This window comes from Corvus brachyrhynchos, unplaced genomic scaffold, assembly GCF_000691975.1.
Source record: "Corvus brachyrhynchos isolate BGI_N302 unplaced genomic scaffold, ASM69197v1 scaffold59, whole genome shotgun sequence".
Taxonomy (NCBI): domain Eukaryota; kingdom Metazoa; phylum Chordata; class Aves; order Passeriformes; family Corvidae; genus Corvus; species Corvus brachyrhynchos.
The window spans coordinates 1,811,139-1,823,519 of record NW_008246054.1 but is presented as its reverse complement, the minus strand read 5'-3'; the positions used below and the strand labels follow the sequence as shown (position 1 = coordinate 1,823,519).

The 12,381-nt window shown below is 50.5% G+C and overlaps 1 protein-coding gene and 1 long non-coding RNA gene across 2 annotated transcripts in view; both read right to left on the bottom strand.

Annotated features, from left to right (window-relative positions):
- Nucleotides 1-3,307: 3,307 nt before the first annotated feature.
- On the bottom strand, nt 3,308-5,502 carry LOC108449490. Its single transcript, XR_001865652.1, has 2 exons — nt 3,718-5,502; nt 3,308-3,609 (listed from the first exon to the last, which is right to left on the bottom strand). It is a non-coding gene; the product is annotated as an uncharacterized LOC108449490 (long non-coding RNA).
- Nucleotides 5,503-10,189: 4,687 nt separating this feature from the next.
- Nucleotides 10,190-12,381, bottom strand: part of NDUFA8 (NADH:ubiquinone oxidoreductase subunit A8) — a 5,386-nt gene continuing 3,194 nt past the window's right edge. Inside the window, exons 3-4 of the mRNA XM_017745391.1 lie at nt 10,893-11,058; nt 10,190-10,435 (exon numbers count right to left, since the gene is read on the bottom strand). Coding sequence (XP_017600880.1) covers nt 10,298-10,435; nt 10,893-11,058 — 304 coding nt within the window. The 3' untranslated portion in view covers nt 10,190-10,297. The remainder of the gene's footprint in view (nt 10,436-10,892; nt 11,059-12,381) is intronic.

The following is a 12,381-nucleotide window of genomic DNA, read 5'->3' as shown; positions in this document are numbered from 1 at the left end:
TTAATTCCTTGTTGCTTTGGAAACCCTCACAAAGACCCTCTGCATCCCCCAAAATAACGAGCAACAGATGCTGCTTTGACCTCAGCAACTTCCTGGAAACATACATTTGTCAAAATAAAAATAAAAAGATTAATGTGAGGAAGGCTTTTAAATTATAAGGAAACAGCAGACAGAGCCTGGCCACGCACACTGAGCCCTCAGACTGTGGAGAGAGCCAGGGATGGACAGGGAAAGGCTGTGGGACCAGGGGTCCCTGTGCCCCAGGGGGGTGGGGACCCAGAAGGGCTGGGTCTGGCAATGCTGCCCACAGCCAGGGGATACCAGCAGCAGGCTCAGTTCTCCTCCTTCCCTCGTTTCTCGGTTTATAGGAGCAACTTGTCTCTTTTACAGAGCCTTAAACCCCCTTCACCCATCCTGCAGGGGAGGAGATGAGCACACAACAGGTCACCAGGAACTTCTGGGTTGTGGGCACTTGGACACCAGTGGGTTTCACTCTCCCACTCCAACTGCAGCCACCTGGCACAACCTGGGGACGGAGCTCATGCACAGGCACAAGCACTTGCCAACAGCACCTGAGATGCCCAACAAGGGCTCCTGCCAGGACTTGTGACAGCCACACTGGTCGGTGACACAGCCCAACCCACAGCACAGCACAACCCACCCCACCAAAACCCTGCACACCCACAGCACTCACCAGAGCCGCAGGCAGGGAGGCTCCGCATGCTCCACACAGGGGAAGGCCGTTTTCCCTCCCAGCTTTATAGAATCAGCCCAAAATGAGCAGCCGGGAAGGGCCTCCTTCTCCTTGGCCTGGTGGGAGGGGGGCTGGGGGTTTGTGCACCTGGAGTGGGAGGGTCATGGGCACATCGGGCATCCCCATCCTCATCCAGCTGCTGCTTTCTGCTGCTGCATGACAAGACCTGACCAGGGGACTTGAGGGACATCCCTCCTGTGAGGGTATTTTCTCCCAGGGGACCCTATTACCAGGCTGGGGGTGCACCTGTGTTGGTGAGAGGCTGCAGTGCTCAGGTTGTGCTGCCATGGGGCAGCCAGTGCTGTAGGATTGTGAGCAGTGGGTCACTGTCCCCTGCTTGTGCTGGGGATGTGGCACAAGGGTCAGCACAGGGTTGGCTGCTCCTGTGCCAGCACCACGGGGTGTGCGGGGTGCTGCTGCACCAGGAATGCAAATCCTGACCCAGGCTGGGCCAGGGGCTCTGCCTCCCCCAGGGTTCTTGTGGTAGCCATGACAACGGCCATATACATTTACATATCCTTCCCTTAATCACAGGGACATCCAGAGCAACTGTCTTTGTGGGGTTGTTTCCATCCCACCAAAGGACATTCCAGGAGGCTGGAGGGGCGGCGGGGAAATGACTTTACGTAGTGTTAATGAGGGACAAGAAGATGCCGGTGAGCTCATTGGTGCTGGCAGGTGCGTGTGGGCACTGCCAGCTCCCAACAGCAGTGCCAGGACCAGCCCGTGCCAAGGGATAATGAGAGCCGTGCCAGAACGCGGGCACAGCCGGCCCTGCTGGCACTGCCAGCCGAGGACAGAGGCTGAGCCCCGGCTCCTCCAGCTCCCACACTGCTCACCCCGAGGCTCTGCCCTGCAGGTTCCAGCTGGCAGCACCTCTGCACTGCCAGGAGCCCAGAGTTAGTCCTGAACTGGGAGAGGGAGCCATGTGCTGAGGGAAAAGAAGAGCCATTAGAGGGGCGCACACTGAATAATTGCTGCTTTGCACGGAGCGTCACAGAGCCGGGCCCACAGCCCCAGCACAGCCAGGAGCGGAGTGGCTCTCGCAGGTGGCTGCAGGGACACTGTCCCCTCTGCTCTGCCTGCCTCTCTTCTGGCTCCTGGGTGCTCCAGGGGCACCACAGCGCCAGGGGCATGCTGCCAACTTGGCATCACCTGTGACCCTAGAATCACCTGCCAGCCTGGCATCGCCTGTGGCATGGCTGCAATTCCCAAAGGACTGGACAAATGCCACAGTTCCCCATGCAGGCACAGCAGGTGCCACCTACACGCTCTGTCCATGGGGCCACCACACCTGCACCACAGTCAGCCCAGGCGTCTGTGCTCTGCTCGGGCCCGTGGGGCTCCACAGGGGTGCTGAGCCAGGGCATCTGCCCACAGCATCACATCCTCCTTGTGTCACCTCTGGGAGCCCCTGGGGACACTCCATGGCTCAGCCCAGCTCACAGCCCCAGGAACGAGTGCTGTGCATGTGGGGGCTGCCGGAGGGCTCAGAGCAGCCCTGCCCCGGCCCCACACCACCAGGATTCCAGACCCACCAGTTTCCTCTGCCCTTTCCACTGAACCAACCCGCGGAAAGTTTTATAAACTTGAGGAAACACAAGTCAAAGCAGAAGGAGCCTAAAGCTGAGCCGAAGTGTGACCTCAGCAACCTCCCCCTTTGTCCAGCCCAGGACCTCACTGTCATCTGTCAGCATTTGCTGAGTCTCCTCCTTCAGGGACACTCCAGGCCTTTCCGCTGATGCGGGGCCTCCCCACAGCCCTGCTCCTCTAATGACTCTGTTATCTCTTGTTATCTCTGTCACTTCCACCTCTGCTTCCCTCCACCGGCAGAGCAGTGATGCCCTCCCCAGGCTGGCAGTCCCAGGGGAGCAGCATCCCAGCCCACACTTCCCAAACCCCTCATGGATAGATTCATCCCGCTGGTCTGGGCTGCGGGATGGGGCTCTCCTCATTCTTGGTGGGGCAGCGGGTGGGATGAGGGTTTGATAGAGCAGCTCAAGCAACACTACAAGTCACAGCTGAGCAGCATTCTATGGATGCTACTCCCATCCCATCCCATCCCACACCATCCCCTTCCTGCTCCAGACCTGATGGAAGGGAGGTAGAACCTGGCAGAACAGGGCTCAGGGTTTGCTGTCTGAAGCATGAACCTGCCTGGCTGATGAGAGGGCACTGACAGGCAGGGAGGGTTTGGTGCAAAGGAAGGAAATGGAAGAATTAAATCCACAGAACTTCCCTGCTTTTGTTCTCTCTCCCGCCCCCGCTCTTCTCCTTGGCCGCTCGCTCTTCTCGCTGGATGTGTATGGCTTGATACTACCCAAGCAAGCTGGAAACAGGGTATATCAGCTGAAAGCAATTTACTTTGAAATCCAGCTGCCAGATTTTCCTTCATTTGTTTACTTTTAAATGCTTTTTTAAAAGCCAAAGTACACAAGGCAGCCAAATTGCTGACATGTGTGCCGGGCCGGTACCCCGCAAATGCTGCATTCTTTCATGTCCTCCTGGGCTCAAATCCACTCATGTTTATTTAAAATATGTAGAACACTTCAGCACTATTAAGGACCATGTTTTATAGTAAATGGAAAAAGATTTCCTCGCAGGCCAAGGGGAGAGGAAAAGAATCACTTCAATTCAGTTTTGTTCCGACAGCATTTCGCCTGCCCACCAGGGCCCAGCCACCCACATCCCACCGATGGGCTTGGCCTGGTGCCAGGACTCAGGAGCTTGGGCTGCTCCTCAGGAGCTGCTGGTGCTCTGGAAACATTGGAGACAGGTGGACACAGAGCTCCAGCAGTGCTTGTGGGGCTCAGCCTTTCTCCCCCCAGATCCATGGGGCAGGTGGCCTGTGGTGGCTGAAAGAAACATCAAGATGGGCTTGAAGTCCACAGCTCCAGAGTCTTGGTTTGACACAGGATTTCACCTGTGAACGTGGATGAGAAAGCTACATGTGAGATACCAACCTGTGTGACCCCGGCTACAACCCCAGGGCAAAAGAGGAGAGGAAATGGCAGTGACCAGGCAGGAACAGCAGGGACTCCGAGAGGGAGCAGACCCGTTCCCAGCAGAGAATGAGACACCTCAGGCTTACTCCAGATGACAAGGAATGACACATCCTCTCAAAAGCAGGGTACAGATGGAAATCAATAGCAAGTATGTATTTGAAGGTCAACAACAGCTAAAAGGGAAGTAGATATTCAAATTCAGAATTTTTATATGCATTGCTAATGTGGGTATTTTGTGAGGGAATGAGGGTGGAAGGGGCATTTCCAGATAATGCTGTCTTTCCTCAAATCACCCATCCGTGCCTGACACAAGCTGAACTCTGTGGGGTAACGTAAGGATGCGCATCAGAAAGGGAAAATGTCAATAAACAGCAAATAAATCCTGCAGGCCTTTGTTGCTGCTCAAGCTGAAACAAACACAGAAAGGCAACACAGAGAAAGAAGCAAGGAAGTGACATCTTTTAAATCAAATTATCTGCTACCAAAACCAGAGATGGACAATGGCTCTGTGAACACATTAATGTTCCTCTGACAGACCTTCCTGAAAGAAAACACCACTGATGTAGCCAGAATCACTCTGGTTTGTGTCCTAGCAAAAGGCACAAGAAAGCAGAAATGTCCACTTATTAATTGCTGATGATTTAGAGCACAGCACCTTCATAGTTTCATTGTAATTAGCCAGACTAGTAAATCTTCAAAAGGATTCCTCCAGTGGAGTCCCAGACTCAGATTATGTCATGCCTGAGCACAACCTCCCACAACTGGTTTCACTCATGGTTAGAAGAAACAAAGGCTCTGAGCAAGTGGTGATGGAGAGCAGAGAGGGGTGTGCAAGGACTGGATGCCACACGTGTTCTGGGGACTGTCTCTCCTGTAACCTCCTCCCCTGCTCCTTGGCTCCCTGCACGCAGCCATTCCCAGCACCGGCACAGGATGGCTCTGAGCGGAAGGCAGGGTGCTGCCATTATGATCTCTGAAGGCAGGAGGAGCTCAGAATTGGGAAATACCCCTCCAAGACTGCTCAGAGAGACATTTCTCATCTTCCACCCCGCAGTGAGGTCTCCAGCTGCCTCCCCAATCACAGAGCTGAGCGCTCACAGAGGGCAGAGGCTCCGGTGCAGGTGAGAACCACTGCTCTGCCCACCCGCACCCTGTCACTGTGCAGCTCCTGCTGCTCTGGGCAAGGAGAACAGCACTGGGCCAGGGGCTGTGCCTGCCCTGCCCAGGCAGAGCTTTCCCCAAGACTCCTCTAAGGCACTTCACAAGGACAAAGACAGTAAACAAGCAGAGAGCTGTGTTGGGTGGAACCACCCCATCGCAGAGGAGCCAGGGCAGCGAGGGAAGTGACAGTGCCCCAAGGCCACACAATGAGATAGTGTGACAGGCAGGAAAGGGAAGCTGGGTTGCCTGTCCCCCTGTGCAGGGCTGTCCCCTCCAGTCCCCACTGCTCCTGTTCTGCTCTGCTCTGTCCCCTCTGCAACACGGGTCTAAGAGACAGAAAACAAACACATGAAAGCCTGTAAAAATAAAGAGCCCAGTAACTGGTAGTAAAGACTCCAGCAGCTGTAGGGAGCCAAAAGCTTCTTGGAGGGGGTTGGATGGAAGACGAGTTTCCCTCCCTGCTTGTATTGTATTTCTTTCCTCTGCCAAAATGTGCTTCCTGAGCCTTGGGCAGAGCTCTCGGCGGCTGACCCTCACCTTCCTCTGTTTAGCCTAGAGCGCAGGCTGGCCACCCACGCCCCAGGCGGCCACACCGGAGCGCCCCGGCCCTCGGGAGCAGCCCAAGGAGCCGAGTGGCAGAGCCTGGAGACAGCCCGGGCTGGGCACGGCAGGAGCGGCGGGGGGAGAGGGTTGCATTGATCCCACCTTTAGGGGCTCCATCCAGCCCTTTTCTCCCAAAGCCGGGTCAGGTTCCTGTCTCGGCCCAGCTGCACACGGGAGGCAGCGAGAACAAAGCAGAGGTCAGGCAGTGCTCTAACCAAAGGGGTAATTCTGACTCCATTAAAATCCTCACTCCCGTTTACATGGAAGCAGAAGGCTGTGCTACTACTTATAAAGAGCTGAACCACCCTCAGGGTGACTCAGCCCTTAACAGAGCTGCCATGCTGATTTTACAAATATTAGAGCAATGCCTTAGATTCAGGGTTTTGTGTGGTTTAACCTATCAACTTGGGAGCAGACCCATAGCTCTTTTATAGAGCTCCCCTTCCCTGTATTTTATTTCTTTTCTTGGTGTCAGAATTGGAGCCAAAGCCGAGGTTAACAAAGCAACAGGCATGGCCATTCTTCCCAGCCCTCATTTACCCTGGTGAGAAGGGAGAAATTAATTTAAATCCTATCAAAAGTGCAAAAGCTGTTTGCCATTTTGTGCTGCAGAACACAGTGTGAACCAAACACCCCCTTTAACCACCTGCACTTGCCAAGCCCAGCCAAGAGCACAGGAACTTGCAGGTTGGAATCCTTTTGTTCAGACACTAGCAACAGACAAATGTGATCTAAGAAATTTCTCAGGCAGCAGTGATTGGCAAGGATGCAGGCAAGGTAAAAGAGCTTGGGATGCAGGCAAGGTAGAAGAGCTTTTATCCCATTAAATTCTCCCTTCTTTTCTTTGAGCCCTATTCCTGGATATACCAGGTACAGCAAAACTCTTTGTATCCCAGCAGCTTCTGCTTGTCTCCCAGCCCTGGGACAGCCTGGAGCAGCTCTCCACAGCCAGGCAGTCTTGGGGCACGGGGGAATGGGGCTCTCCTTCCTCACCGCCTGCCCTGGCCAAGCACAGAGGAACCTGCACCATGCCTGTGTGGGGCTTGCCAAGGCTTTGGCAGCACGTGGGAGCGGAGAAATTTGTTGAAGCAGAAACCAAGCCCAGGAATAACTCCTGCACCAGTGAATAAGCTGTTGCTGCCCTGCCTTGGAGGTCTGGGAGCCACCCCTCCTCCAGCATCTGCTTCTGCTTGCAGTGCTGATTTACTACTTTAAAGCCAAACTCACACCATGGACTATTTGCTTCTCGTTTGCTGTGCTGTGTTTTCTCAGACCCCATCCCTTTGCCAAAGTACTATTTGCACCACGCTCAGCCATGCAGAAGGTGCCTTAGATTCTGATCAAGTCCCCAGGTAGAAGGGCTCGCATGAAAAAACAGAAAATTATTAACAGAATTACTAACATTATTAAGACCATTTGGTGAGGCCATGTCTGTTCCTAACAAAGAGAAATAATGTGCTTTCATACAAAGGTAAATACTGCAATTAACCTGTTCCCCATCCTTGCCTGTCCCACACATTTCACACCATCTCCACAGGTGCAGAACCACCCTGCTCTCTGCAGCTTCAGGGTCATCTCCTTTCTGGATTCAGAGAAGGAATTACAATGTACACTGTAACTTCCCAACCATCTCCATCTACTTTGACTCTACCTTAACTTCCTTAAACTACATCAAATGTGACTGAGGCAATCAGAATGTTTTCAAAGCATTTTTCTTCCTCTTTTCCCTTCATACTCAAGAGTTTTTATATGTAGGAAAAATCAAGTTGAGACAACGTGAATTTTATAGCAAAGACAAAAGATCAAATCAAGCTTCTATATTTAAGTAGCATTTAGATTTTCTCGACAGCAAAATCTTCATAGAGATGCCCAAAATCAGCTTAACGCAGCCACAAGAGGGAGTCTGAAATCTCCTGTTACTGCCCCGATGGATTCTGCCTTCTAAACTCTTCCAGTACAAGAGCGCACAGAGAGCTTCAAAAGGATTGTACAGTCCTGAATTGAGCAGAACCATTTGAAACCAGGGCATCTCTAACTGCCAGATGTTTTGGAGAGAGACTTTCTCCTCGGAAATACGCTACTGCCATGCAAGTCTGCTGCACCAGAAATGTGCAGTCCCACCTTACTGAGACTTGAAATTATGCTCAGATTTTACTCTTCCTACTCATAGTCTGAACGAATGGAGCACGTTCTGCCTAATCTGACCCATGGTGGGACAAGCTACAACACTGGCTTAACTTTTGTTAATTGAACATGTGATTAGAAACTCTGGCAAAGCTGAGAGCCCACAGCATAATAAATAACACTTCTCACAGGGCCAGGGAAATATCTGTGTTGAATCTTTGTCTGCTTTCCATCTGCCAAAAAAATTGTCAAGACACATTCCTCAAAAATACTTTTATGGTCTTTACTCAGTCTTGACATCCACTTGTTCTAGTTCCCATTACAGCTCCAAAGGGGCATCTAGGTCTGAGTAACGTCACGGGATTTTGACCAGAAATAGCTGCATTCAGGCACTGTCCAAAGCACCATGAAAAGCCTCTGGCAACACTTTTCCAGAGAGATTTAGCTAAGACATAAAGACAAGGAACAATTATCTCAGAGAGGTTAATGAAGGAAATGCTCAGAGTACAGCTAAATTCTACTTGACTTTATCATTTCATTGTCCTCCTCTGCTGATCTCTTTTGTACTTTCACCTGCCCGCTCCTGCTTGAAACTGAAGAGGGAATCCAGGCCAGCAGACAGTTAATTCTGACATTTAAACCACGATCAGTGCATCATTACTGGATCCCCCACCTCTGACCCAAGAGGCTGTAGATACAGCTGTCAAGAAACAGATGAACAATCTTAAACCTTTGAGGCTTCAGCATAAATCACTAGTTTGTTTTTTTTTTTGCTTACAGTACTAGCCAACTTAAGGGTGGGGTTCCTATCAGGCTGCTGAAAAGATTTGCCCCCCTACTCATACATGTCCTTCTTTTCAGAAGCAATCTAATGGGAAAAAATATTCTTTAACTGTCATTAGGGGCTGACTACTGGAATGCCCGTGCCTGCTTATTCCAAAGCAGATGTTCGGCAGTGCAATGGTTCATACAATACGCTGACAATAGTAAGTTATTAGCAGAACATTGTAAGATCTAAAAGCTCCTGATAACTGTTGGAGTAGGTCAGCAAAGATCATATGTGATACGTGTTAACATCCCAGAACAATTTATCCTCTCCTCAGCCAAACCTCATTTCACTCACTCAGCTGAATGTAATTAGACCCCAAGCTTGTCCTGATTTCAGTCTCAGCAGAGAAGGGTTATCTTTCTTCAGCAAGACCTGGCTGCTCCAAGATGGTGGCAGTGATCTGCAAGGAGGAACTGCAAAGGTGCAGCACCGGCTCACAGATTTAGACAAGGAGCTGCTAAGACAGCCTGGTATGTACATTAAAATGCAAATAGAGCACCTGCTTCGAGTTTCAGTCAATGCACCCCAGCAGAAAGTAGCAAGAACCCAGAAGCCACACAGTGCACAAGCTATTTTTAGATAAATGTTACACAATTTTCCCTCTAGCTTCAGGGATCAGAAACATATGCTGCAGCTATAGAACCATTACAGTTTAATCCCACCTCAAACAAGGAGATGGCAAATCTTCAGATCCTACTAGCAGCAGGCTACTCAAGGAGCAGAGCACAGTTCTACTCTTTGCCACAGTTCAGGTGAACGATGTTCAGCTCTCACCCAGAGCAAGTTAAATTGCACATTGCCTTGGGAAAAACAAGTTCATTGGATTTTTTTCTGACCTGTAGAATAAGGTTTTTTGCTATTGGGTGGAGGTGAATGAAAGACTAGATCCAAATCCTATGAAAAACACGACTTTCAGATATTGTAGAAAAGATAGGTGAATGAAAGACTAGATCCAAATCCTATGAAATATTTCTTTCAGATATTGTAGAAAAGATTCATTTTAAAAAGCTCACTAACTCCTCTATCAAAAAGAACATCACAGTTAAAAACTGAGAAGGATTTGCCCCAAACCCTTTAAGTCAAGGCCTTGAGACAGAATACAAGTTCCTTTCTTACACTGCTTCATGGGGAACAAGATCCCTTAGGAGAAAATTTTTCCTGAAAGGTATTGAAAATTTAGTATGATTCTTCTGATAAAGTAGCTTGTGTTCCCCCAACAGAACAGTCCAAAAAGTGGAAGTCACCAACCAATGTTGTATGAGCAGCTGGGAAGCACAACAGGGATCTTTTTGGCAGAAACAGCACTGCCTTCATACCCAGCAAATGCCACAGATTCCAGAAACCCCTTGCTCCAAGACAGATTTTAGGTTAAACCTCTACAGGAGTCCCTTGGAAAAAATGCACAATTATCAGTTGCAAGACTAAGGGAAGACATTAATGACTTGTTTGTTCCCAGAGTTTCCTTGATCCATGAGGCAATGTTCTCAGTAAGTAAATCAAGTCTCACGCCAGTTTGTGATTGATGGGACAGCAGTCAAAGACTGGAACTACGTTTGTACGCATCACAGACAATCCTGGTAATCATGATCAACCAGCTGACATTACTGGTGCCCAGAGGGTCCCAAGGGCTGTGTGACTGCAGAGAGCTCTGAGCAAAACAGGGAAATGCATTGTTCTCGTTGCTATGAGTTTAAAGAAGTCTGCTCAGCCATGTAATGATTTGGGGCTCTTTAATTGTTAATAATACCCAACACACACCACACAATTTACATGTGCAAGTGCCACATCTCTGCACTTGAGTCACAGCACAGCCTGCCCACTTCACCAGGACCAGAAAAAGAGCCTGCTGCCAAAGGGAGAGGGCTTCAGCTCCCCCTCAATGGGTGAGTTTGGCTCTGGTCTGGGTCTAGAGTGATAGGCATTCTCAGGCAGAGGACGGTCTGTCTTCACCTTTGTAACCTGGAAAGAAATGCAAAGAAGTGATACAACTTCTCACAGCATTCAAGAGCCAGGTTGAGTCAGAACTTCAAGGAAGAACTAGGAAGAAGAACCAAACAATACTAAGGACACACTGTTCAGCTGATGAGAGCTCCTCAATACTTCTAAGAAAAGGGAAGGGAGGGGTGTTTCATCACAACTACAGAGTAGCTCCATGTGAGTATGGGCTTCATTCCTAAAGGAAAAGTCTCTACACCAGGAAAAGCAAACAGCAAGAGTTTCATTGTTTAAGAAAAGCGCAAGTCTTCTGGAAAAGCAACCCTGAAAAATGCTGCCAGTCTTATCATCCCACAGACTCCCAGTGCCGAGTTCATGAATCACCATCTGGCCAAGAGATGCTGGAGACCTGGTCTGGACAAAACGTGCATAAGGAGGGAGAGCAGGATCTGCCTGTCTGCCCCAAAGGGTAAGAAGTTACCTTGGAGAGGTCTCCCAGGTCAGGTCTCACCCAGCCCAGCTTGTCCAGCACGCAGGAGTCGAAGGCTGCCTGCTGCTTGCGGCAGCGGCGCAGCTCCTGCTGGTTGCTGTAGTCGATGCACGTCCAGTACGCGGTGAAGGGCTCGGCACAGTGCGTTCGGATGCTCCTGGGGACAGCACAGGCACAAACCCCTCAGCAACCACCACTCAGCGCTCTTCTCTCGCACTCATTCCAACCTCAGCTCGGGATAAAGTGGGTTTTGCAGCTTTAAGTCCTCAGGAACATCTAAACTTTCAGTCAAGTCAGTATTTGTATCAAATACCTGTATAATTTCCATCACTGCAGCTATAATTAATATAGCTTAACTGCACGTGGAGACAGCAATAACTTAACTGATATGTGGAGGGTATTTTTGCTGGGTAGATGTTCACAGCCCCTTCACAAGACATCTTTGTTTTGCCAAATAATTTAGTTACATTATAGAGTGCTCTAATGCTTCCAAATGATTTTGTGTCTAAAGCTCAAGAAGCCGTGCTTAGAACAGAGGTTTCAGCTGCTAGACTGAAGGTGGACATGCCTTGAGGTAATTAAATCAGGTCCTTTACTAGCAGTACTGGCACATGCCTTGGATCTACATGTTTGGTCAGGAGACGCAGGTGGTGCACCTGTGAGACAGGGAGGACAGACAACGCAATGCTCAGGTTGGTTTCCTGGAATTCATAGCACAGCTGCAAGGTGCAGCAGCCTCACACCACTGCCCTCAGTTCCCAACAAAAACCCAGGCCACTTGCTCTGAACCAAGGGCTACAGAGCTTCACATGACACAATAAATTAATGTATAAATAATCAAGACAAAACACATAGCCTCTATCCCCAGGAGTTTAAGAAGCAAATGTAAAAGTTTTGAAGGCCATCATGGTGGCAGCATTTTTAAACAGAATCATGGGATTACAGAATAGCTTGGATTGGCAGGAACCTTAAAATTCATCTCGTTCCACCCCCTGCCAGGGGCAGGGACACCTTCCACTATCCCAGGTTGCTCCAAGCCCCGTCCAACCTGGCCTTGGACACTTCCAGGGATGGGGCAGCCACAGCTTCTCTGGGCAGCCGGTGCCAGGGCCTCACCACCCTCACAGGGCAAGATTTCTTCCTAATACCTAATCTAAACCTGCCCTCTGTCAGTGTGAAGCCATCCCCCCTTATTCTGTCACTTCATACCCTTGTGACAAGGCCCTCTCCAGCTCTCTTGTAGCCCTTTCTGGTACTGAAAGCTGCACTAAGGTCACCCCGGAGCCTTCTCTTCCCCAGGCTGAACACCCGCAGCTCCCCCAGCCTGTCTCCAGAGCAGAGGTGGAAGGAGTGACCGCCAGCGCTCCAATGACACTGCCGGGCAAGGCCCCGCAGCACCGTCACCTGCAGGCCCGTGCGGCTCCGCCGGGGTGTCCCGGCCGGGGGGCCGCCCCCCTGAGAAAGACGTGGGGGGCCGGGT